Source organism: Poeciliopsis prolifica, unplaced genomic scaffold (assembly GCF_027474105.1).
Source record: "Poeciliopsis prolifica strain line A6 unplaced genomic scaffold, Auburn_PproV2 SCAFFOLD011, whole genome shotgun sequence".
NCBI classification, from domain to species: Eukaryota; Metazoa; Chordata; class Actinopteri; order Cyprinodontiformes; family Poeciliidae; genus Poeciliopsis; species Poeciliopsis prolifica.
This window is the reverse complement of record NW_026562386.1, coordinates 7711839-7738700: the sequence shown is the minus strand read 5'-3', so window position 1 is coordinate 7738700 and position 26862 is coordinate 7711839. Positions and strand designations below refer to the sequence as shown.

General features: G+C 38.8%; 2 protein-coding genes across 6 annotated transcripts in view; both read right to left on the bottom strand.

Annotated features, from left to right (window-relative positions):
- Positions 1-9696: 9696 nt before the first annotated feature.
- Positions 9697-14606, bottom strand: isl2b (ISL LIM homeobox 2b). Of its 4 annotated transcripts, none has more exons than XM_055036669.1 (6): positions 14432-14606; positions 13820-14009; positions 13276-13538; positions 12134-12432; positions 10861-11028; positions 9697-10625 (listed from the first exon to the last, which is right to left on the bottom strand). In XM_055036669.1, exons 1-6 carry the CDS (start codon positions 14487-14489, stop codon positions 10509-10511), a joined length of 1095 nt encoding a protein of 364 aa, XP_054892644.1. In that variant the 5' UTR covers positions 14490-14606; the 3' UTR covers positions 9697-10508. The 4 variants fall into 4 exon arrangements, with proteins under 4 accessions (XP_054892644.1, XP_054892645.1, XP_054892643.1 ...); XM_055036670.1 differs by having other exon boundaries at positions 12146-12429; positions 14432-14605; XM_055036668.1 differs by having other exon boundaries at positions 12146-12432; positions 14432-14586.
- A 9070-nt stretch (positions 14607-23676) lies between these two features.
- Positions 23677-26862, bottom strand: part of LOC129364314 (transmembrane protein 266-like) — a 45912-nt gene continuing 42726 nt past the window's right edge. For both annotated transcript variants that reach the window (XM_055036878.1, XM_055036879.1), the window contains exons 12-13: positions 25634-25696; positions 23677-25286 (exon numbers count right to left, since the gene is read on the bottom strand). In XM_055036878.1, the coding sequence (XP_054892853.1) occupies positions 24652-25286; positions 25634-25696 (698 nt within the window). In that variant the 3' untranslated portion in view covers positions 23677-24651. The remainder of the gene's footprint in view (positions 25287-25633; positions 25697-26862) is intronic.

The following is a 26862-nucleotide window of genomic DNA, read 5'->3' as shown; positions in this document are numbered from 1 at the left end:
CATAAAAAGAGAAGTTTGAAAGGGAACCACTATCCACTGGATGATAAATGCCACCCCAGCTCCTCTGATGTAAAAAGCTTCAAAGCAGCAGCAAAAAAAAAAGTCACCTCAGAAGAGACTTATACACATTATTCTTACAATAACATTGAGCCGAGTTTTCACCCCTGGTGTTTCTCACATATTGACTCATCCGCTGTAAATTTGTCAGTACTTTAACACAACAGGATCAATATTTACCATAATTTTTTATTAAATTTATTTATTTTCTTACTAAATGTAACAGGTAGCCATTACCGTAAAGCTCCACGTGAATTGCATCATGTTGGAATTTTGCAATTTATAAAAAGAAAGGTGTGGAGCCCTCTTCACTGTCTGTGTCCAAGTACAATTTGAAGCACATGTGACCTGTATTTGTCTTTGTCTCCGTCAAGCCTTGTAAAATCTCCTCTGGTCTCTGTGCCGCAGTGCACATCAGTACACAGAGTGCCGTCTCATTGTCTGGTCGGAGTCATTTCAGAGGACAGAGGAATTTACACAGTCTCAGGCCCTGTCAGTAGGTGGTATAGGAAACTGTAAAGATAAGCCTCCGCTGCAGTCCTAAGTCAGCTTCCTTTTCACAAGAGCTGTCGGCATCTCTCAGATCTCACAGATAGAGCGGTGCCCTCCCTCTTATCAGCAACCTGACCATGCCCACTTCCAGCAGCTTGTAGGCCGATGCACATCTCCGATCTCAGCTGAGACGACGTGCAAATTTGGGTGTCGACGGACAAATTTTGAGTTATGTCGTTACATCATACAATATATTGCTTTATTATTATGCTTTAAAAACTCGGGTCAGTTATATCTTGACGGAAAAACATAGTTTGAGATTTACCTTTAGGAGGTACAACTATTAAATGTTTTTCAAAAAAAACATGAAGTAAAGCCTTGTGATCAACTAGAAAGTGTGTTTTTATACATTACTGTTGACACATTTACGTGTGCAGTTTTGTATTATTGTTTCGCAAAATATTTAGCACAGTTTCAGATGTACTTAAAACTGGACCCCCCACACTGTTTATTTTGAGGCAGTAGGACAAATTTTATGACAGCTTATCCAATGAAGGAAGTCCAACCTAATGCTGTCTTGGAGTAATTAGATTTTTGTACACCTACCTTGATGTAATCCTTGATAAAATGTCAAGGGGTCAGCTTTAATTTAATTTATCTGCAGGGGCCATGACGGTCTGTGGCAAATTTCATGGCAGTCTAGTTGACTATTTTGCAAAAGAAGTTGATTCCAGACATTTAGCAATAGACTGCAAATATATAAATCCACATAAAAGGAGCTTTACTTTATGCATGCCTCCATTCATATATAAATACATTAAAGAGTTTTTCTATTTATCTTTACTATTTTTTTTCTCCAATTAACAGTGTAAAATATATAAAAAGTTCCTATCCAATGATATAGTAAGCCTAAATAAGATGGCACATTCATTCAAATTTTTTCCCTTAGCATTGCCAAACCCTTTGATGCACAATGGATAATGAATGCATTGTTTGATCTCAAACACACTGATCAAGTTAGCCAAGAATGTCACTTACCGCTCCTTCACGTCCTCAGATAATAATAAATCCACAAACTGCTAGCCTTTCATTTGTTTTGGCAAAAAGGGAAAACACTCTACAAGAAGTGATTCATAGAAACTTGAAAAAGCATCTATAACCCTTGAACTTTTCCACAACATGACACAGTACAAGCACAAACTTAAATGTATTTTATTAAGATTTTAAGTAATAGCTTTTCAGTCCATGCGCTATCCCTGGAATCTCTTTAGCAGAAGGTTGTGGGGAGTGTGTTAATGCAGGCTTACAGCAGCGGGGTTTGCCACCTCTCCAGGTCCAACTCCTCAGCCCTCCCGTTATCTCCCTTTTGCTTTATGTCTTCTACTAAAGCAAGCACTCGGTGAAGGACAATTTGTTTGGATGCACTGGCTGGTGGAGGATTAGATGCTATGGCCTAGTGATTTGTGGCGGCTGGCAGTGACTCGGAGAGTGTGTGTGAGCGTAAAGGAGGGTGTGGATGTTACAGTGAACATGCAAGTGAGTGTGTGCGTGTGTGTTGTATTTGTTCCAGGTCCTCGCTCTAACACAGACGTCAGTTGTCTCCCAGCCTGCTCACTCTGAGCTCTTACATTTATGACAAAAGCACTTCAGTCACCAGAGGAAGATGTTTTCACACAATGAGATTCTTTTTCCTGATTAGAGATTACTATTATTTGAATTTGGTTGTTTCATGTTTTATGAAAGCCTTGCTGTGTCCTCTTTATGGGTCTTGGCAGCCAAGAGACTCATTGACTTATCCTGTGAAGCTTTGCAGACTTAAACTGCAGCCAAATGCTACTGTGAGCCTTCCCAGATCACACTCACTTTCTGAAACACACAAATTATTGTTCAAAGTAAAAGACGTGTTAATTTAAATAACCCAAGCCAAGAAAATGACTATTTCTTTTACCTTTTCAGTAAGTTGAAATGTCTTACTCAATCTTAAATCTACGCACATCCTGTTTACACTATCATTTTATTTTGAGACCTTCTCATGCTGGATGTTCTTTTATGCCTTGAAACGAGCCAACTCTTTCACCAAATCCGGTGTTTATTCATGTCGGTATCAGTCTCGCTTTTAAAAGATGTTCTAGAGAAGATGAACGCTGGTGCTCTTTAATCCCTAAGAAAGCACAAAGTTCAACAGTTACATCTCAGCTGTTGTCCAAAACATCTCACGACAGCCGTCCACGTCATCCGCCTGAGGCCTCTTTGAACGCTGCTGTAGAACCCAGTCCTGAAGGGCTTCACCCTCAGATGATAAAAAAGTGAATTATTGGTTTGTTTATCGTGCTCTTAAAACCCAAAGTGCATTATTAAACAGAGAGCACATTAAAGGGGAGTATTGTTAAAAGTGTTTTAAAAAACTTGTAAATCCCAGTAATTTATGCCGCTGTGGTCCTAGAGGCTTGGCCTGGCCTTCTGGCTTTAATTTGCTTCAGGCTCCAGGGTCTGTACCTGTGATGCCGCCTTGTTTCCCAGAGCCAATCTGTCTGATGCATCTCCCTCGGAGAGCACAGCAGTAGCCTGATGTTTAAACAAAAGACAGATTAGTTACTTGCTGGCTGGAAACCAATTTAGGTTTATTTGGATCAAAAAGGCTGATAATTTATAATAACCCACAGAGCAGCAAGCAATGAAAATGCAACTTTAAATTCTATGGTTATTAAAATCATTGTTATTGTTCTTGGTTTATTAGTTTATTATTATTCACCGATTTCAAAGTGGCAATCTGTCTCATGCCACATTTATCAGACTATACATGAAATCAAAAGCCCTTGGAAATATGTTAGCAAATTAAACTGTAAGAATTTCAATATTGAATGAAGAGGAAAAAATATTTGAAAAAATATGGCAAGTTAATTCCAAGAACCTCAACCTCCCAAATTATGAGCAAATAAAACATATTTTAAATTTGCTTCACATCTGCTAGGTAAACATTTATATGGTGCCATATTTACTGGGTGAGTTATAGCTGACAGCTTGGCTTGAGGGAAAATTTGATCTAAAAAGTTGCTCAATTGCATTCTGGGAATATGTCCTTCTACTTCCTCCCTGCTCAGAGATCAGTCAAAAGGAAGTTTTAAATAAAAGAGAGAAGTCATAGCATTGAGAATTTAGGAGTCGCCCCACTGTAGCTCGTGAGCAGACCCAGTCTGAGACAGGAACCCGGCTCCGGCCTCAGGGGACTCCCCGGCAGAGGCAACAATGGGTGGGAGTCCTTTCTTGCGCACTTGCCCTCCTTAATCAAACTAGCCAGAGGAGTGATTGGATTTTAATACGGCTGGGCCCACCGTAATGGTGTGATGGACGGGGGAACTGGTGAATTGGAGCAAGATGTCAGCCCTCCGAGGCCTCCATTAATGATATTGCTTCATTTCTTAAAGTGGCAGGATCGCCTTGGGACAGGGGGATCGCCACAGAGCCTTAACCAATGATTCTTTTTTTTGTTTGTTTTTAACTACAGTCCCCATCCTTTCTGTCTGACTTTCTGTTTCTCAGCATCACAAATGTTTGGGGTCATTACTTAAACTGATTCTAGCAGGTCAACTGCTTTCCAGCCCAAACACTAACTTGTTTGGTTATTTTTGGGTTATTTTTGGCGTATCAATCTCGGTATTATCTGTTTCTATTATTGACTCATCCAGGCTGAAACCATGTCAAGCTGAACTTCACTTTCCCCCACACCTTGTGAAAAGATACACTGTGTTTCCATCTGACAGGAGCAATATTTCATGACATTTACAGTTTCGTTTTGGCTCTGTTTGCTATAATTAGGGGCTTAGCTATGTTTCGTCCTTCCTCGTGAGTCAGAGGGTTAATTGAACTTCAGTACTAAATCTGAAATGTAAAGACTTCCTAAAAACATTCTTGAACTCCTGAACTGACACTGAAATGACCCTGGTAAACGCCAGAGAGTCTCCCTGAAACCTTTTGATGCCGCTCCTCATTTAGAGTGACTCATATTCACTATCTCGTTGTTTGCATCCGTTGACACGTGTTTGTCTTCCTTGTTGGGCTAATAACGGCACGGTGTACAGGTGAACTCTCGTTGTGTTTTATAGCGAGTAAAGTGTGTGTGCTGGGGGAATGGGGGCGGCTCTGACCCTCCCCTCTCCTCCTAATGGGCGTTGGTGGGTTGTTTTTGCAGCAGATTTATGTGTGGATGGGGCGCTGTGATTTATGCAGCTCTGACACTCTCTCAGCTGCGGGACCATGCAAGCAGATTGTTGCTCTCTGTGTGTTCCAGGTGAGCCTGAGGTCTGATCATCAAAGCCGCACATGCATGCACACGCAAACGCACAGAAGACAAGAAATTCAGTATATTTTCTGCAGCAGGCAAACTGCTGCATATGCAGATTATGCCCTAAAGGTTCAGCTAAGGATATGATTTGCCCTTTTGATCTCAGAAGCATTTAAACTCACGTTAAAAGCTAGTTTGTTTCTTTTACTTTTCAGTGTTTGATTTGACATTTATACTGTTTATTCTAACTCAAAAAACCAATAATCGCCTAGAGGAAAAATATAACTGAATAAGAAAAGGTACTGCAACTTTATTTTATCCATAAGCACACCCTATTATTTTAGTGAATTTGAATAACCAGATATAAAAGTTCTGCTATCTTACAAGGGCTTCCCTAACATTTGCTCATTTGTATCCTTCACTTCCAAGAGCTCCCAAAGCATCGAAATGGTCACATTAGTAAGGGGAAAAAGAAAGAAAAATTTTGAAAGCTTTATATTTTTCCTACAATAAATTAAAGACAACCATAAACAATTGGAGTTTGAGAGAGTACCAAAAGTAGATATTTTCCAACATGCTAAAAATAACAAACAGAAAGTGGAAACCCAAGGAGATTGACAGCAAGACCGAAGGAGTTGAAACAATTTCTGCCAAGTAGCTACTGATGACTTTAAACATATAAGGAGTAAAGCAGAAATGTACAAAGCATGTGCCTTTCCTTACAAAGAAAAATTCAGACACAGGAAGAAATCTTTAAGTGCCATTTGGAAGAGAGTACCTTATGGTCTGAAGGAACAAGAATTAACACTCAGCATCTCAGAGAGAACAACAGATCCACACGGTGATGGCAGGATCATGATGTGGAGTTACTTTTCTTCACAAAGATCTTGGAATTTTTTCCAGAGTAGAAGAAATTCTGAATTTATTTCAAATAGTAGCCAGTTTTGACTCTAACTCTTAGTGAGTCCATGAATGAAGATAATGAACCATGATTTAGTTTTTCAATGCTACATTGGATTAAAAAATATCAATAGACTAATGACTGTGCTTGAAGAGAAGCAAAGTTATTTGCAATATTTCTTTTGCAAATATTTCAAAGTAAATATATGGCATGCTAACAGATGCTGTCCTAAGGCCAAGGATTAATTTTTAATTTTTTTTCCCCACAAAGTAGCCATTTAAATGTGTGCACATTTTAACAACCGGGTTTGTACAAATGTCTTTCATTTTTCAAATCTTTCCTCTGAACAGATTTATTTGTACTCCTAAATTTGGGAAAACCTTAGAAGTTATTTGTACTGGTATACTTAAAAAACAACAATGTAGATATTTTGGCTCCATTGTATGATTATTTTGTTGTCAGCTTTTAAAAATTGCTATAATAATAATAAAACAAACCCATAATGGTCAAAATATGCCATCCCACATACACAAACACATAAAATGGATTTTATTTCACATTACACTTTCTAGGAAGCTTTTGCCCTGCTGGCTTTAGTGCTTTTAAAAGTTTAAAGGATAATATCTGGATATTTACTCATCATGTCAGCTTCCCATAAAAGCAGCTTTCATTTCTAAGGATCAATAGTGAACAAGTGGCAAGGTAGCACACACACACACACACACACAAATGTTGACTGTGCCGTTTTATTATCAGTGCAGCCTAAAGATGAGGAAATTCTCGTCACTTAGATGTTTAATCGACTGTTACTTGTCTGAGATAAATTGACCCCTAAATTTCCTACTTTAAACACCTGATAATGGCCAAAACCTTTAAGCACAATGAAAAAAACACTGGCGATGTAAAACAGGGAGACTATAGATCAGAGATAATAAATAGTGTCTCATTTCCCTGAGCCTTTCGCATGTGAAAGTATTTATTAAGAAATCAGCAAGCAGAAACATGAACAAAAATTCATACACAGCTCGCCTTTTCAGACCGACTTATTTATGCTTTGAGTTCAGCCAGGATTCTGGGGGTGTCAGTTCACTCACTGTTTTGTCACTTTCTCTTCACACAAGCTCATTTTGCTTGTTTCTCACCCACTATTCCAGAAAAGAAAAATCTCCCAACTCAGTTTCTGCATTAAATCAAGCTGTCAGAACTTTTCCCCTGAGAGGTTTGGACTGCAACTTTGTCCCAGTTGTTCCTCGGCCGGTGGCCCCCGATGTGGAGAGGCAAGGTCACGGCAGGATGTGGAGACAGTCACACAGTCCGGGGTTTTTTGGTTTGCTTTGTTCTTTTTTGAATGTAATATGACATATTATTATTATTATTGTTATTATTAGATTTTATTACTAAGTTTTAATTAGTACATAGCAGAACTGCATACTACAAAATGTATATTCATAAACTAAGTCTGATGCTTTCAGATATTTTCTTCAATTTTCCCATGAATCAAAAATTAATTCCTAAGTTTTTATTATTATTATTATTATTATTATTATTATTATTATTATTACTATTATTATTAATAATAATGTTACTATTACTTATTAATAATAATAATAATAATAATAATAATAATAATAATAATAATAATAATACAAAATACGAATTTGTGAATAATAAATTATGAATTGTTATTCATAAATAATATCATTATTATCATTAATAATAATAATAATAATAATAATAATAATAATAATAATAATAATAATAAAGAAGGAAATATCCTAATTTTGCGTTTTATCAACACCACCTCCACTAAATGTTATCAATAGATGTAACCAACGTGATCAGGACCTGTTTTCATAAGCATAAGAGACTGACGTGGCATTTTAAATCGGGTTTGGGGCCAAAAAACAATTCATTATTTAAACACATTAGCTTAATCTAAAACACACAAAAAAAAACGAGTTAAGAAAACGCACATGAAAGACTTGTGCGTTATTTTTGATTGCATCGATTTAAGCCGACCGACTGGCGACGTCTTAAAATATATTCGTTCATTATAATCTGCAAAAGAAAAAAAAATAATAATAAATTGTTTGCTGAAAGAAACAGATGTGGGAAAACAGTGAAACAATTTAACTAACATCAATATGTTGCTGGTAAGGTTGTGCGTCAGTGTGTGCCTGCAGTTTACGGTCGTTGATCTAATTACACCTTCTGCCAATTAGAATCAGAGAACTGCGTCACACCTCCAAATGTACCCGCGCTCTAAGACGTCGCCGGTCCTTCCGATGCCAACGTGACACCTGCACCGAGCACGGACACACCTCCAGACCCAACAGGGAGGCAATGGGGCACTTCTTTTGTTTCGGGTCAGATTCATTTAATATTCGCTCTTTCCATCTGTGCGGCGATGCCAAATACTTTCCCTTTAAGTGAAAGATCAGTGAAGGATTGTCAACCTGGAGGCGCGATCCCGTAGGAACGTCCAGGCGTGCACGCGCTTTGAGCTGTTTATTTTGAAGCTTATTTATCGCACTGAGGGGAACGCCCATTAAAAATGATCTGATCTGAGCGAAAGTGCGATTAAGAAAAAAGGCGCGTAACGTCAAATGCAAGAAAAAATATATATTTATTTTATTACGTACGGGTTTTGAAAATTATTCCACCATTCTTAAACAATAATCATTTTTTTATGCCTTTGTACAACCTAAATTAGTTATTATTGTGGTTTTCTCACTGTACTCGTTTTTCTTGGGGTTTTTTTTCACGTGGGAAAGTTTTGAAAATTCACGTTAAAAAATGAATTCAACACTAATGTTACAATTTTTAAAAAGATGAAATGCTCTTTTTAATAACCGGGCTCCGCACTCTGGAAAGGAATCATATTTGGCCTCCTGTAATGATTTTTCTGCAGAGAGTTGTTTCTATAGGCCTCGCATTCTTTTTCTCAGTCTATTGTTATTCCCCCGCTTATCTCCCTTATCTTAATCTGCACGCATTGTTTGCTTGTTGTATTTGAAATAGCTCAGTTACAAATCTATAATCTGCCTTTTGTCAGTCAAGCATGCAATTTAGACCCTGTAAACAACAACAGTATTGGGGGGGTTGGGCTTTTCTGAAATATTTGGTGCGTTAACTGAGCGGGTTTTTTTCTTTCTTCCTTCTTTGAGAGGAAGAAAGGAAAGTCGTGTAATGCAGCTGAATTTGTCGTCTTTGTATTATTCCTCTTTTTCTGCCCACAATTATAAATGCAGCCTGGCACTTTGGTCGTTTCAGAACAATAACAAACAAACGCTACGGTTTTGTGTTAGAAAGATTTAGTCCATAAATTGCGTTTAAATTCTTGGTGGCTTTCCGTCGAAGAAGGTCAGTCCGTTTAGCCAGCGATCTCACCCCGTCTGACCCGTGCGTAAAAACGCAGTTTCATGGAAGCAAAAATAAACGCAGAGGACAAGCGACGCTCTCTGCGCCCCACGTTTACGAGAGGCGGGTGGGGGGCTTCTCTGGTCGGGGGTCTGTGTGTTGAAGGTGGCGGTGAAATGGTGGGGGTGTTTGGTTTTGTTGTGGCTTTAGTCAGTGTATCGCTTGCAGGTGATGCCAGGACCAGATAAGAGGTCGCCGATCCCCTGCGCGCTGTCTAGACCGGCTTGTGACTCAACCAGAAGAACCAGACTGAGCAAAGCTGATTTACAGCAGACTTTTTTTTCTCCCCCTTTTCTTTTTTTCTTTTTGCTTTTCTTGCCCCCGAGATAGTAAATGACCACTGTCTAATTCCTGCCACACAACCTGAGAGATGGAGAGGGGAGATAAGAAGAAGGAGATCGCCTTCAGGCAGCGGCCCAGTTCATAAGGAGGAACGGGACAAACCACATGATTAGAGCGAAAGAAATTCCTCCTTCGGACTCTAGACGGATTACAGCTTCAGTTTTTGAAAGTTATGTAGTCTGATAAAGAAAAATAAATAAAATTTAAAAAAAAAAACCCCGGATATTTTATTCAATCACAGAAAAAGAAAAGATGAACGCTTGTTAGTAAGCGTTGCCTGCACAAAGATCATGAAGACATCTCTTGTATTCATCTTTTTTTATTCTTCTTATCAGTTAATACTCCCTTTAACGAATCGCTTTCCTAACAATAAATAATATAACAATAATTTACTTTTTTTTTTTTTTGTTCTTTGAGCTCAAACAACCGGCCCTTCAAGATGAAGTATTTTACACCACGAATACTTTTTTGCAGAATATCATGCTCTGACCTTAAGACAAAGAGTCAAGTGGACTCGACAAGTAAGGTATCAAAAAATTCTCATGTTGAAGAAACAAGACACAATATGATCACACTGAAAATGCAGAAAGTCTCTCTGCTGTAACATGGAAATGATCCAGTAGCTTGTGATTTTTTTTCTTTTTTCTGAGGGAAGATTTCTTGTATATATCCATTGGGAAGTCTTCTGTACATCTTTGTTCTCCATATGAAGAGTCATGCATCAACTGTTCTTAAGTTTTCTTTTTTTCTTTTGTCAACGAGGTCTCATAAAAACAAAATAAGTCAATCGGTGCTCTCTTTGTTCCACCTCCTCCACGGTATAGGAAAAAAAAAAAAAGAAATAAAAGGGTCTCCTCTCGACAGACGATGTGATGAGCTGGTCACATGCAGGGGTGGGTGTGGAGGTGGGGAGGCTGCAGGGGACGGAGGGGGGCAGGATCATGCTGCAAATTGTCCTTGCAGGAGGAGAAGGAGGTGGCAGCGGTAGTGATGGTCGCAGACCACCGTCGGGTCTCACGTCTCCACCGGGCTGGGTACCATACTGTTCGGGGTGTCCGGTAGCTGAGAGGACAACGACGTCACGTCGCTGCCCGAAGAGTTTCCAAGAGAGCCCGATTCAGAGAAAGACACCTGAAGAAGAGGAGGAAACGCAAAGTCAGATTTACGGGATTTTATATTGAAAACAGCATTATTATCATTATTATTGTTATTTACTATTAATTATTTCTGCATGTATAGACTCTTAGCTACAGAGCAGAATACATTCCCCACAGCATGACACTACCACCACCATGTTTCACCTTGTGGAAATACCTTCAGCTCTGTGCTTTTAAAGTGATAAACAGTAGACTGCTATGTCACGCACCAGTTGCTGAAAAGCTGGCTGGTCCAGGTCACTCTGCAGAGCGAATTCACTCAGCGCTTTCCACGGAGGCTGGTAGGTCTGAACCTCCACCGGGTTCCCTTGCACAGTGCTTTCATGCCGAATAGGACTTCCAGCAACAAGGGGCGTTCCTGTGAGGCCTTGCAAGTTCTGAGGGAAAATCTTGAATTAAATTTCATTGTTTTGTTTTTTGTTTTTCTTGATTCTCCCACAACAGCCATACTGATATGTAAGCATGTTCTGGAGGAACCAGCAAAGGGCTAAAAGAGTACAGACTGTGTCTGAGCTATAGAACACGGAGCTTGTGAATTTTGAATTAAACTTGGGCATGCACTAAAGCTTCTTCACTAAACAAATTTGCCAGACCAGAGAAACAAAACTGTGTTTATTCACAGGATCAATGAGCGGTCTGGGAGAAATAACAAAAGCAAAGTGCATTTGCTGTCTAGATCAGAAGGATTGAGAGGATAAATATTGTTCAATACATGATAAATCTAAAATATATATATTCACAAAGTATGTATATAAATTCAATGTTCAAAACTGAAATTGCATGTAGGATTTTTCAAGCAAAAAACATTTTGACATACAGTTGACGTAATAAACTTGCTACGGACTCAATAGTTAAATGTTTGAGTTGTATTTAGTTCAGCTGAGTAAAACAATCAAACATCAGCAATGCAGATAAGTTGTGCCACAATAACGTTAAGCGGGTTCCCTTGTTCTGCTAAGGGCCCTGCAAAAACCTGGGCCAGCCCTGTCTAAAAATAATAAATAAATACGCAGTAATGAGGAGAAAAGCAGATATGTTTTTAACTTCACATTTCTTTGGTGATCATTATTTTACAAAATGTTTGCCGTCCCAGCCAATATATGTGGCAAAAATAAATTGTTCAAAGTAAAGCAGCAGAGCTCTCTCTCTCTCTCTCTCTCTCTCTCTCTCTCTCTCTCTCTCTCTCTCTCTCTCTCTCTCTCTCTCTCTCTCTCTCTCTCTCTCTGTCTCTCTCTCTAGATAGATAGATAGATAGATAGATAGATAGATAGATAGATAGATAGATAGATAGATAGATAGATAGATAGATAGATAGATAGATAGATAGATAGATAAACAAAAACATAAAAAGTTCCACCAAATAGAGCCAAAAGCACAATAAGACACAAGTATTCACAAAACAAATAACTTAAGCGTGAGTTAAAAGCCAAAAATACAAAAATAATAAAGTGCTTTAAAGAGGAATCGAGCGGCCAAACTTACGAAGATGCTTACAGTCTTATCACTGTGTTGCTGCTGCTGGAGCTGCTTCATGAGGATCGACTTCTTCTTGTCCTTGCAGCGCTTGTTCTGGAACCAGACCCGGATCACTCTGGGGCTGAGGCCGGTCATCTCCACCAGCTGCTCCTTCATCAGCGCGTCCGGCCTCGGGTTGGCGTTGTAGCACGTCCTCAGCGTGTGCAGCTGCTTCTCATTCAGCACCGTCCGCACCCGCGTCGTCTTCTCCGACTGTTTGTGGACGTGGTTCCGATGTGGAGCCTGCCGAACCGCCACGGGATCTGCTGGGGACGAGAGGAGAGGGGAAGAGCTCACGTTAAACCCCGCAGTGTTTTTTTTTTTTTTTTTTTTGCCCTGAATCGGAAAGTCCCACTGAGGGACGTTTGTTTTTCGGGAAATATTGAAAATATAAATGTAGAGTTTCCCTGAATAGTGAGAAATTAAATGTCAATCAAGAGAGACAAATCTTTCCATATATGAAAAATAATAATATTAATCAAATAAATAATTTTAAAAAGCATTTGTAAATGCAAAGTTTGTACACGACTTCAAGCATAACTTGATTCGCTGAGTAAAAGGGATTTTTAAATTATTATTATTATTATTTTTATTTATTTTTTTTGTCACGAAAAACAGACGTTCCCCTTTAAAAATGGGGGATATACTCAATCTAGTTTAGATTCCCTCTCAGGCCTGTCTCTGAATACCCGCAGAAAGAATGTCATCTTTATTTACATATGTCTTTATTTTGCTGGAGTCATTTTTCTCTCACTCACACACACATACACACACACACACCTACACACACACACACACACACAGAAATGGCCGCGACTCAAGTCCCAGATTATTTAGATTCTGGCAACAGAGCAGGTTACTGCTAATGAGATCAATTATAAAGTTGGCCTACGGAAAGGTCACAGCACACCAATTTACTTACACATGCATAAACACACATTTTGATTGCTCGACCTGAACCAAATAATAATAATAAAAATAATCGGAGTTGAACCCTAGAAAAATGCGTACAAATTTTATTTTAACAGTTTTAAAATTTAAAGTCTGCAGAATATTTTTTTAAAAATCAGTTATTCTCTATATTAATAATAATAACAATAAATTCGCACCTGCCAGGTGCAGCGGTCTGTTGGAGTGGATGTGTCCGGGACTGATGGGGCTTCCCGCAGAACTCCTCTCCATCAGCAGGCTGTGGTCCGCCCGGCACAGCAGCTCCTCTTCCCGCAGGGAGAATTCGTCCCCCGGCAGCAGCTGCCTGCTGCACACCGAGCACCGGAAGCATTCGATGTGGTACACGTTATCCCGGGCTCTCATCACCAGGTCGCTGCTGCTGAACCCCAGGTTGCATTTGGCGCATTTTATCCCAAACAGCCTGCGAAATTTGCAGCTGTTTAGACAATTTTGTAAAGTGTTGGGGGAAATTAAAAGAAACATATATGTACGTATGATTTATTTGAAATGACAAAATGTTTGAAATCTTTTTATCTGAAACTAACTAGTTTTTCCCTCTATGTGTTTCTACTCTGATTAGTATTATTTTTTTCTTTTTTAGGAGATCCTTCCTATAATGATATTCAATTTAATCACCACATTTATGACAACCTGTGAGTAATCCTGAGGGGAGCTTTTCAATAATAAAAAAAAAACTCCTACCTTACATAATCTCTTTTGCAATAAGTTTTCCCGTCCCGGACGAAACAAGTGCAGGTCTCATCCAGGTACTGGCTGCACTCCGCGCACTTCAGGCAGGCAGCATGCCACTCCAGGTCGGGGGAAACTCTCAGTATGTACTGGTCATGGATCTGGCTTCCACATCCCACACACATCGCGAATCCTGACTTCTCTGCGAAGAGGCCACAGCTTTGTCACCGCAACGTTGAATGAACACCCAAAAAAAAAATCCTCTAGCGTTGTTTTATTTTTTTATTTATTTATTTATTTTTTGTTAGTTTCTTTTGGCAGATTTTTATTCATTTTTTTTCTAATGAAGATGAAACGCAATGTTATGTAACAACTGGAAGGTTTAGGCATTTTCCATGCAATAAAAAAACCCCCAAAACTGACGTGTTGCTTATTAAAATATCCACCGAAGCCATGTAATAGAAATAATCCTGTGCAGCAGAGCAACGTGGGGATAATTGCTCTCTTAATTGACTCGTCGCTGAATATTAGCTTTTCTAACCCGTTTGATCACGGATCTCACGCTGCATCGGGACTCGAAATCTTCCTGCGTGAAGAGCGCGCGGAGCGAATCGGCGTACTTACTTTTGGAATGATCCCCCATATCACCCAAGAAAGAAGAGCTGAAAATAATATCCACCATACAGGACGGAGGAAGGGGAGTGAGCTCGACGCAGAAAATATGGGGGAAAGATCGCCGGCCCTTCAGCAGCCTCCCGGATAACTTGTGTCTCTCCGGACTGGAGAGGGAGGCCGAAGAGGCGACAAGGTCCCCCACACGGTGCTCGTATGACGTCACCGCGTCGGCGCTGCGCTCTCCAATCGCTTTTTTGCACCTCTTCAGCAAGCAGGCGGCTTTGGAGAGATAATAATAATAATAATAATAATAATAATAATAATAATAATAATAATAAAATCGTGACATGAATGTAAGCCCAGGATTGCAGATGTTGGTATGTTATCTCTGTTGCAGATACAGTTCAGTGGTTTAATATCCAGCACTGATAATGATGTTTGTTTAGTGAAAATGATTGTGACATAAGATAAGTTGTTTTGAACAAAATAGTCAAATTATCTTATCGATATCAGTTTTCAAACTGTGGTATTTAAATATAAACATATATATATTTATTTGGATTAAGTTAGTCTATTTTATTTTTTATGGACTATCAAGAAATCAAAATTTTCCATGATTAGGATGTTCCCCAATTTGTCTTGTAAAATGCAAAGAACATTTCTAGTGGTATTTAAAAATAGACAATGTATAAAAAAACAAGTCATGTTTCAATTAGAGTTCCCGAAGCCTTGCATGACAGAAGACGAAGAGACACTTCAGCTTTGGTCTTCTCATTAAAATATCTACTTAAGCTACAGCAGGCCATACATTTGGTCTCTGTTTAGACACAAATCCTACAGATCAGCGGACATACATCAGTGATCCTCCTTTTAATCCCGAGTCGTCATCCATTCGAGAACGAGGCCATCTACTGGGGAGAAGTGGGAACTACAACCCGCAGACTGAAGGGTGGGCAGGCTGCTGAGTTTTGAGGAACACGAAGCGTGGAGTCACCAGCCAAACAGAAGAAAAACAGCGATATGTTATTTTATTTTTTTAAAAACGTTAACACTTTATTTCTACCCCATAGTCTAAAGTCGCTTGCAGCCTCTCTCAGGTAACATTTTCGAGATTGTGTTGCATTACTGTAGTTCTGTTGTTCTACAGTAAATGCTTAGTGACCTGCAGTGTTTATTCTCTGTTCCTGCTGAAAACAGGCATGGAGACACTCCCATATTTTACCATGAGGATGGTTGGTGTGCTCAATGACCTGCAGTGTTTATTTTCTGCCACTCATGGGATATGTCATATGACCTATGAAGTTCAATTTTGGTCTCATCTTTGGCTGTTGTCTTGTTTGCTTCTCAAGTGAAGGCTCTCCCTACCAAGTTTAGATCAGTGGCCATATCTTGGAACACGTATGTCCGCTGATCTGTAGGATTTGTGCACTTTTCACAGTTTCAGTTGAGGGATGAGTTAGATAGTATTCTGTGAGATGTTGATATCTTGTGGGGGTTTTCTATTACCTAACCCTGCTGTAAATCTCCACAATGTCTCTGATGTGTTTCTTGGCCTTTGTGATTATCATTAATTTTTTTGATCCTCTATATTCTTTAACAAACGTCTGAAGCCTTTACAGACTTACTGAGAATAAACAGCAATAATGTGACTTCTGAACTCTCAGGTTGCACCAAAGCAAATGCATGTGATCATTAAAAAAAAAGTTTTTCTTTCACTTCACAATTAGTTCCTGACCGTAAATTGGCCAAGTGTTAAAAATGAGTATACTTTTGCAATGTGCTTTGTAGCTTCAACAAAATCTGGAGATGATAATCAGATTTAGAAGTTATATTAATGCATTTTTTTTTGTTTAAGGATAAAATTTTGGTCTTTAATATTTTAGGATCTTTGAGTATATAGTATATGAGGTCCTATAATAATTAATGTTTTAAACACAGGTTCCAATTTAACAAAAAATTGCATATATTATATTTAAACTGAATATTGATATATTGCAGTAATTTTTTACATTCAGACCTTTTTCAAAACCTCGTGAGGAACTTTATCAAGAGCGATGCCCTCACCTCTGTTTTTCTCACTGGCAATGAAACTGAATTATATATGGGGCCAAATTCTGCCTGTACATGTGGCAGTGATCCTCTTGTGGGGATGAACACAGCAAGTAAAGTAAGCAGACAGAGATGCCTTGTACATCAATCATTCAATAAATTTCTGGGCCAAGCCATAATATTTCTGGTTATATATGCATGATGTATTATAAATTAATATTGCCATCAGTGTGTACCCAAAGGAAGAAAATAAAACATGATAAAGGCTGAATTGCTGCGTCAGTTCTGTGTTTCATTTCTTTTGCTGGTCAGTGGTTTATCTTTGAGGAATCTTGTCTACATTCTTCGACAGGACATTATTGGTTCTTGTTTGTGTTTATGGTGTTTAGATGTGACTCAGTGACTCCCGTATGCAGCCCTGGCATGAGAAGCTCCCAGAAGAATCTGTAATCAGTGTTTGATTGGGCCCATTAACCTCATGAAATATATATGTGTGACTGAAGTCATGCACTTAAACTTTGGCAGGAGCCAAATTCGCCTGTTTGGAATTCAACAGGGCATTCAAGGGCAAAATTCGTTTTCTCTGTGACTTGTTGTCTCACAATTGTTTCAGTTGTGCTTCCTGACTATTGTCAAAAATATTTCACTATGGTTGATTCAGTTGAAGTTGTGCCAGTGTGCGTGTGACTGGCATTAGGGTTTTTCCCACACTTATAAGGAAAAATTTCATATTGTCTATTTAAAGAACCTATACAGATTTTTTTATTCTGTCCTTTATTAAAAGATGCTAATGAAATATGAAAATCATCAAATTGTTGGGTTTGTTGCTTTCAGTTAAAATGATCATCAAATACTATTTTTAGGAAGCTCTTTTCTAAGCAGATATAATTCAGATATGATGTAGGACGAGAACACAAATGGAGATTTTGTTTAATTTATGGTGAACCAAAGGCTGCTTACCTTCAAGCTATGCTGCAGTGATTCATGTAAAATCAGATGTGAGCAAGTATTGGGTGATGTACTGTACAAAACATTTTTCAGTTTGTTTTTTTGTTTTGTTTTTTACATATTTTGGTGTTTGTAATTAGTATAATTAATTGATGCTCTTCAATATTTTTATTTTATATAAATTTCAATTTTGGACTTTCAGTCAGTAAATCATAATATTCTCAAATTAAATAAATACATATGAAAAATCTTACTATTTTTAAGGCTACAAACCCCAACAACTCGCAATATGAGATTAATGAAGAATACACAATCTTCACTATGTCAATTTTATTTAATAGGCCATCCTTACATTTTTTTATGCTTACATAAGTAATTTTTGGCTTTTCTGCTGACTTCAAGACATTTACCCTACATTCCTAAAAGGCAGTTAATGAGTTGTTTAAAGATGCTGAATAATTTACCAGAACCAACATTAACTTGTCTTTAAGTGCATTGCGTCCAATCTTGATGTCCAGACTCAGCAAAAACTGACAAAGATAAAAAAAAAAAAAGGTAGTCATTTTCTGAAATAATTTCTGCATTGAAAGACAAAATATTCCGTTTTTGACATAATTTTGATGCGTTTCACAAGTTGTTTTTAATGTCAAAGTTATGTCAGGTTTCCCCTCACACTTCTTTATTTTGTGACTAGTCTTCTGGAAACAAGAAATCACATCCACATGCGAGAAAGTCCGCACTGAGAGGGGAACCATGTTGCAAATTTATAATTCATAATTCTTCGGAGTTAATGCACTATTCACATGATAATTAGGATTAATTTTTGATTGGTGCCTCAGGGCGGCGTTGCATTGTTAGGCTGAATAATCTGCACCATTATTACCTTCTTAGTGTAACTGTCAGCTGCCTCTTTTACTTTACAAATATGCATCTTGTATTTTACTGTTAGATGCTCTCATCAACACCTTGTTGCTTTTCAGTACCATTAACGGACGGCAGTGTCACTTAAATGGTGGGAAAGCATCTCTGTTTAGATTAGTCGAAACAATTACCTTCATTATTTTTGACATCTCGACTCTGCTAAGCAACTTGCCGTTTGTAAAATAAATCTGAGATATTTCTCTAATAGCAGAAAGTTTGTTCAATTCTCTTTATATATATTTTAACATGCAGTTTCAGTTTGTTTCCAGGTAGGTGGAGTTGCAGGCAGGGTCAGTATTCCTCTTTCCCCTGGTAGATTAGATATAAGATTGTTTTCAGTCAGCCAAAAAGGATTTTTTTTTGTTTTTGTTTTTCTTATAGAAAATGAGACAGACATTGCTGCTAAGATAATAAAACAATGTAAATGTTTTAAGGCATGGTAAAATTAGTATGTTGCAAAAATTATTTATACCCTAAAAATGTTTAATTGCATTAGAACCATTAAATCCTTCTTATAATTTTGATTAACGTTTTGTATTTTTCCACTGGTATTTTGATGTTATACCAAATATATGAAGTTGAAAAAATTCCCTTACACGGACCATAGACCTTTGCTCAATTTGCAGCGTAAAATATCCAATTCAGAAATCTGGTTGGGTCTCTCCGATATGTTAATATTACTTCCAAGCAAAACATGCATTCACAAATTAAAAGATGAATTAGATTAAATATTTTCTGAACTGGATTGACACATGAAATGAGTATGTCCTGTAACATCTCTCTTATAAAACAAACACGGATTTCCAGAAATTGAGCATCACACTGAAAGGCTCCATGTTGGTGGTTGCCTGATGGTTTGACAGAATTTCTTCAGTCAGAGGCTTCTTCAGATTCTCTGTAATACAGACCGCTACAAGAGATCTTTCTTGTCAACAGTCATGGCCGTGTACGAAAAGACTTTGAATTAATGTGTTACAACAACATCTTATTTCCTTTTGGGATCAATAAAGTATTGATTTTGAACAAACATTTCTGATTTTGATCCTCTAAAATTTGCGCTCCATGTTTGACATGATTGTTTGGGATCTTACATAGGAGCAGTTTTAGGTAAATTATGTGGTTCATTTAACATTTTTGACAAAAAAAAAAAAAAAATGTTTAACTATTCTCAATAACCCGAGCGGTTTGTCCTAATGGCGGCCAATTATGGGGATTAATGTAGTATGCTCTCTGCTGTTTGCTGACCAGCTGATGAACCTGATTTGTCTCGTGACCTGCTTGTTTTGTGAGGCACTCATGTTCTCACACCTGGAAGAGGTTTCAGCATCACTTTGGGGCATTTCGTCAACAGGACAGCAGGTGCACAACTCCCTGACCTGCTCACCAGCTGCGTGCTGGTTGGTGCATGTTGAGACCAAATGGCTGTCAGCCAGAGCTGCAGCGAAACAGACCTGGTCTGAAAAGTCAACTGCAGACCGCGGTGAAGCAGCGTCTGCCTGCTGCTGCTTCAGTCAGCTTCGTCTTTCCTGAGGAAACGTTAAAAAGCTGTTTGTGAGCAGCCTGATGTTGAAGGTAAGAGGGCTTTCTTTTTTTTCCTCCCTTGAGTGATTTTTTTTTCACTCTAGATTGACAGCGCCTTTCATACTGTATTATTCGGCCTGGCTTTTAACTCCAGGAGAACTGTGTTCACAAATTGATGCTCTGCTCCTTTGGGGCTGTAGCTGAAACATTAAATTGTACTGAAATATTCATATGTGAGTGCATTTAGCTGAGAGCAATTGATGTGTGACTCCCCAGAGACCAGATGGAAATGTTTCAGGGCCCCAGCACGCGCCAGCAGACACCCTGAGCTCTGGCCAGGACAGTGATTGTGATTTAGCCGAGGCTAAGCTGAAGACTACAAGATCAAGAAGGCCACATCAACCCCCATGAAGCCAGCGACTCCTAAATAACTGAAAATCAGAAAATCGTTTGGCAAGTGAAAAACTACAACAGGACATCTAATACAGCATTTGCATATTCACATTTCCTTCTTCTTTGAATGAAATATTTTACATGTATTCTACTTTTGATTAGTTTTGTTTGTCCATTCAGGGTAGCCTGATAGCACTGCAGCACACTTAGCTGATGCAGGAAGTTAGAAAACCCATTCCTGGGGTTATTTACAGTCTTTCTCAGGTCTTTTATTATGGACAATGTGGGTTACTTCCCAGTCATGCCGTTCCCATTAGGAATGGCATGACTTTTATCTTGTTGGGAGAGCGTGACATGTAGTTTTGATCAGACAAATAATGTAAGCACTTTAAGAAGACTGAGGATAACAAAGTTGGTTTCTGCTATGACTAAAAAATGTCATTTTTTATTGAAATCTGGATGACCTTTAGTAATCTGTAGCTTAAAATATGAAACACATAGACTAGTCACAGCTGAATTAGACTATTCTGCACTAAAAAGAGCAAAACATGTTTTGACAACATGAAAAAAACAACCTTTTTTATACAGATCAAACCTTGACTGAATTATTCAGCAGTAATAACATCAGTTATCAGTCCTGAAAACCAGATTGAATCTTTTGTTTTCTGATAACCAAAGGTTTAATTTGGTTTTCTTGAGCATATCAGACAGAAAAAACCAGATGAATGCAAATCTCAAAATTAAAATCAAACCAAAACATGTTCATGTCGGCTTAAATACTGTCTGAACTCTGAAACCCAATTTCTGAAAAAGAAATGCTCCCAACACAGATTACTACTTTATTCTACTTATTTCTTCTCAGGTCAGTCACGAATTGCTACATTTTTTTAGATGACTGCTAAATTAATGTTGATTTTCACTGTGTTGTCTTAGTGGGGCACATAGTATTTCTTCACCTATGGGAATAAGTCAGTTGTGTTATCATGTTTGTCACCTGACTAATTAGCTTCGTCTACTTCTTGTCCGATTATGCAGAAGCCATTAAAGATGCAAATTAGTTGTTCTTTGCCTTTTATACCAGGAAAAAAATATGAGCAGTCAAATCAGATTCTTGCACTTGTTCCAAACCTTATTTTTCTGTGAAGTTTAGAGAACAAACTGACTAAATTAATAATGTCGTCCCAGAGGAGGGAAGTGATTTACTTTGGTCACTCTGTGTTTCTAGTTCTCTTTCATTTCATTTTTTTTTTAAGCTGACCCACTTCTACTCATGAAGAGAAGACAGGTCTGAGGGGACACAGATGAAAACTGTTTTAAAGAAATGCGATAAAAAAAAAAGTCCTCTGTAGCTATGACAACAGTCTCCAGAGCGACTTTTTTCCACTTAAGAAGAATGTTTCAAAAAGAGAACCTGAGAAGCTTTTTAAAAAGTCATGTATAATTAATCCGTATTTTTCTCCTGCGTTAGAGCCCGTTGGAGGAGTGTCTTGCGTGAGATGTGTTCTGAATCTGTCAGAATGAAGCAGAGATGCAGTCACATACCCCACATCTGTTTGTTCTCAATTAGACTCTCCTTATATACGGTACACCCTGCTGTTTGGTGCCAATATGCTCTGCTGAAAATCTCAGTACTACTGACATTTAAAATTACACATACGAACAAGACCAGTGGTGCTTCTGACATAAATCAGAAACTCTGTCGTCACTCTGCGAAAACATTTATTTTTAACAATTTTCTAACATCTATATTTGTAAAATTTAGAATAAAAACTGTTTATCTTTACATGTATAGATCTCATAAGCATCAAACAGTGCTCTGACCAGAAAACATCTTCTGTATTCTAAAATTATTAATAATTTTGTGATTTAAGACGATAACTCACCACTTAAGAGAAGAAGATAAGTTATTTTGATGTACTGATGTCTGTTTTCAGATGTTGGGAACTCATTTATCAAAACCCTGTAACAATGAGTTTTTACTTATTTGTACTTAGGCCTTATGCTCAAGTTAGTGAATAAAAATCTAATCTTGCAGGTCACTGGTGTCCCTCAACTAATCAAAATTAAAACAGTGATCATGTAATGTTAATGCCATCAAAGTGACTCCCTCTGAGCCATTATTAAAACATTTGAATTATTAAGAATCTAATGGTCAATCTTAATTCACTTTTTTCCAGTGAGAGTGACAGGGACTGCGCCTCTAATTTTACTAAAGCAATTTACTCCTTGGAGTTTCTCCGAAAGATTTTTGTGGGTGTCCTTTTCTGTCAAAACTGAACACTAGGATCCAACTGCCAGATAATCTACTGTCAATATAAATAAAATGGGTAAACTGGAAGTATGGACATACGCTAACTTTGGTTTTTTTTTGGTTTTTTACTGTGGAAGCAGTGCATCATTAGCATCCTTTGTGGCAAATAACATCCTGTTTGTGTGGCTCGGGTGAAACCATCAGATTCATCTCCTTTCTTACACGGCCGGATGATTTAGCTCAGAGACAGCCCACTTTCACTTCAGGCATTAATGCGATGGCAGCTGCGAGACACAGCGCGGACCAGTTTGGCACCCATGTTCAACAGGATTCCTTTGTGTGGATCAACAGCCAAGCAGATCATTATTTATTTACTGACACAATGGCAGCCGATGTGGCTTGTTGCCTTTGGAAGCCAAATTGATGCGCGATCTTATCAAATGTTGCACATACTCTGGACAAAGAAGAATAAAGGCGGGACTCATGCTTGATTGTCCAAAACCAAAGATAAAAGCAAATTGTAACAACCTGGGTTTCCTTAACACATGTAGGCTGACTGGCTCCATGCCTTCAGTGCATATTCTGTAAAGTACTTGTACAGATATTCCAGTGAGCTGACATGATTAAGGATTTTTGCTTGTGGATCCATGTTAGAGGTGAATGTATGAACTGTAAGTAAATTGTCCATTGGAATTAATGAAGCTTTCTGAATCTTCATTTCTGCATTTAAAATTATTTTTATAGGACCATTTTTATGAGAAATTGAATTTGGGGTTTTTATTAGCCGTAAGTCATAATCCTTGAAATTAACAGTAAAGAAATTTTGGAACGTTTATTACAACATACCTGTAGATATTAAGAATTAAAAAAAAAAAAAATCTCTGGATACTTGTAAACATGTGACAAGAAGCAAAATGGTACAGCAGTTTATCGTCTGAATTAATGATACGAGACAATAATTAAGGAGAAGATGATTCTTGTCACGGTTCTGTCCCATTGACTTCACCAATTAGGCGCTGTTGTGACAGGTCTAATGTTAATAACCTTAAATAATTTAGCAATTGGAGAACCGCATGCAATAAAGAAGATGATGCTGAGAGGCTGTGTGTGTGGTGCGGTGCAGTGTTGAGTGTTTGTGGATTTCCAGGAGTCAGACAGATCTAAGAGCAGATAAGGAAATAAGAACTTTTATTTTTGCTGCTGTTTTCCTTCAAAGAACAACATCTGCAATTGGCAACAACTTTGTTCGTATCAAGGTTACAAAAGTGTCAGTAAACGTTAAAGTGCAAAGAATTTGATCGCCATTTCTGGCACGTCTCGTTTAAAGGTTCATGCTACAAGCACTCTGGTCTAGTTTCGTGTGAAGAGACTATTCAGGTAACTTTTAGTTTTGTTCCCCTCGCTAAGGTTTCTGCAAAGACAAAAATGCCAATGAGACAGCTTTCATTCCTGGTCCATGGGTTCAAAAATCAAACAAATGGAAAGCAAAAAGTCAAAGGCAAAAACAATTGGCTGTTTGAAAAGTCCATCCTGTCTTGCATACCCTGTAACTGTTTGAACAGACAAAAGCTTGAGCAACATTTACAATTAATAGTACAAACAAAAGAAAAAAAAAAAAGAAAAGAAAATGCACTTGAAAACATTTGTTCAACTGCTTGAAATTTCTTCAGCATTTTTTTTTCTTTTTCGTTCAGTATAGGCTTGAGTGACCCTCTGCTGGTTTTAATTCTTGTGAAGTTCAGTGCATTTCTGACCTCTGCAAAGTGAGAATTCCTGATAATGAATGTGTCCGAGGACACATCAGACTCCCTGTGACCATGGTGTTTTAGGCTCTGTTGTGCTATACCTGGGTACTTTTTTTAAATTAAAAAAACCATTAAAAGGAAACTGATGAGACTTACAAAGGGCCTTGATGAAAAACTCTTTTTTTAAATTTATTTCGAAGGAACATCAGAGTTAGCTAGAAGCTGCAACTCAAGCTTAGTTTGAATAGGCTTGGCTTTAACGAGCAAAAAATAAAACCCATTTTTTGACTCTTATGTGGCTCCTCTCAAGAGGATCGACCTGTCAGAAAAGGTTAGACGTGTGCCAAACAGGATGGCAGTAAAAAGTAAATGAAAAGCTTCTGTTTTTGTGTAAATGTCGCTTAAGTGTCAGGCATGTGCCCCAGAGGTGAGTCGGCTGGGCCCAGAAGTCTGTACTTTTCCTCCAGGGATGGCTCAGTGGTGCTGCCCTGCAGGTGGATCAGCGGCTTGGTCTGCAGCAGGACACACCCTCTGCCCCGGCCTCGCCTCTCCTCCTGGTTCCTGCGATTGAACAGGTTTATTCTGTTGTCCAGCTCGGGGCTGCCGTTTTCCGAGCCGGTGGGGCTGGGAAGCTTAAGGTTGATGGGGTCCACCGCCAGGCCCTTCTGAGCAAGGCAGGAGTCTTCTGAGAGGGAGGAGAGCAGCTCCTGCACCACAGCACTGGGGTCCCTGCAGGGGTCCTGGCCGGAGAAGGAAGCGGGGCAGCATTGATGCGAGCTCAGGCTGGCGTCCTGTGCTGCGCTGCTGCTGCAGTCTGTCAGCGATGACCCCGGGGTGCGGCTGCTCAGGCTGGGAGGCCGGACCGTCAGGCTGCCGCTGGACTGTGATATGCTGGTGGAAGCGTCGCTCACAGCGCTGCTGACCCGCTGCATGGCAAGCTTTGGATTGGGCTGGATGGAGTTGGTGCTGTTAGGAAGGTGGACGTCAATGGCTGCCGTGGTGATGACCCGGGCCCCGATGCCAGATGCTCCAGCATCTTGATAAAGATTTGGAAAAAAATCAACATATAGATGAAGAAATTATCATATTTTAAAATAATTTTGCCAGTTCATTATAAAGCATTTTAAAGCACATCACAATCTGCTGGATTTCCTTAGACAGAAACTTTTTAACCTATTAGAGTAACTAATCGAGTGCCTGATAAATAGGACCATTGGAATGCATATGTGATTCAATTAGAAATATTTTTTTGTAAAGTGCATTGAAAACTTGCGTAGTTATGGTGTGCATGCCACACTTTTTACATTTTTATTTGTTAAACATTTTGAAAAGAAGACAGGGTGCTGGATGAGAACTAACATGTCTTCTGTAAAAGTCACTTACCGCTGCTGGCCTCACTGTAGTATTGGCTGATGTAGTTGTTCATGTCATCGCGCACCACTGCATCTGAGTTAAAGAAATGGACATTAAGAAACAAATGACTATTACGATCTTAAAGAGGCATTGATTCCTTCTTTCCTCCTTCACAACTTCCTACTGGACAAGAATAACACAACCACTCAATGGGAGTAAAATATGAATTAAAGATATTTCCACTCACACATTCGCAGCACTTACGGGATATAGTTTTAGCACAGTAGTTCTAAAAACCGCTAAAAGGTTAGTATCTCTGTGATATACGGTGAACTGTAAATTTGGTGGAACATTACAAACTTGTGCAAAGTTTTAAATATTTAGATTTGTAATCATTTTCATAACTTTCCGTCAACACGTTGGGTCTATTTCAGTAATCACAGCACAAACAAGTCCAATTGGCATTTATATCTTATGTTTACAACACAATATTGACAGGGAGGATTGTGCCCCAGGCCACAGATGCTTTATAGACAGGCAGTCAGGATCATGCACATCCTGCTGCTAGGTACATTAGCTGCACCTTAGTGCGCCATGAATGAACTGGGACACATCGGGGTGGGGTAGAGACTGGGAGACCAGAAGCTCTTTGTTCAAGCGGTGATCCCTCCAGCCTGGCTGGCCTCTGCATGCATGGCAACGGCTGCCATCCGCTGTGCTCTTCTACTCGCTTGATTGGTCTTGAGCTCACTGTCCGCTGGCTGAGTGCGAAGCCAGAGTACCCTGAGTGCTAGCCACTGTCCCCCGGGACATGCAGCAGACTCTGATGGATAGTTTCATTTATTTTTCTGTCTAAAATATTAATCCCTGAGCCACCCCTGGAGAGGAAGCATTGCAGTCACTAAAACAAGACTGAGACAATCATTCTACAATTAATAAAGCATGAGAGAGAGAGAAAAAAGAATGAGCGATCCGGATACATAAAAGGTTTTCCTCTTCTGTCTGTGACACTTAGCTTACCAGGCTGTCATACAATGGTGGCACCAGAGAACTGGCAGCGCCAGGTCTGCCGAGTTTAAGTCTAAACTGTGAATTTCATTGTTAAGGCAATTGTTCTCTAAAGGTAAAGAGAAGGGACAGATGCTGCAGCCAGAAAAAGGAAGCCTTTTATTAGTCCATAGAAGTTGATATGTAAGCTTGTTCAAAATATCAAAAGTTATACTAAAAAGTAATATTATTAAGAGGTCCATTTATTTCAG

Excerpts from the sequence above, each read along its gene's own strand:
- isl2b (XM_055036669.1), bottom strand. The coding sequence starts at position 14,489 with ATGGTGGATATTATTTTCAGCTCTTCTTTCTTGGGTGATATGGGGGAT. Across the intron at positions 12,433-13,275 it reads CAGACCGCTGCACCTGGCAG|CAGATCCCGTGGCGGTTCGG; the intron begins GTGCGAATTTAT and ends TCTCGTCCCCAG. Across the intron at positions 11,029-12,133 it reads ATAAGACTGTAAGCATCTTC|AACTTGCAAGGCCTCACAGG; the intron begins GTAAGTTTGGCC and ends ATTTTCCCTCAG.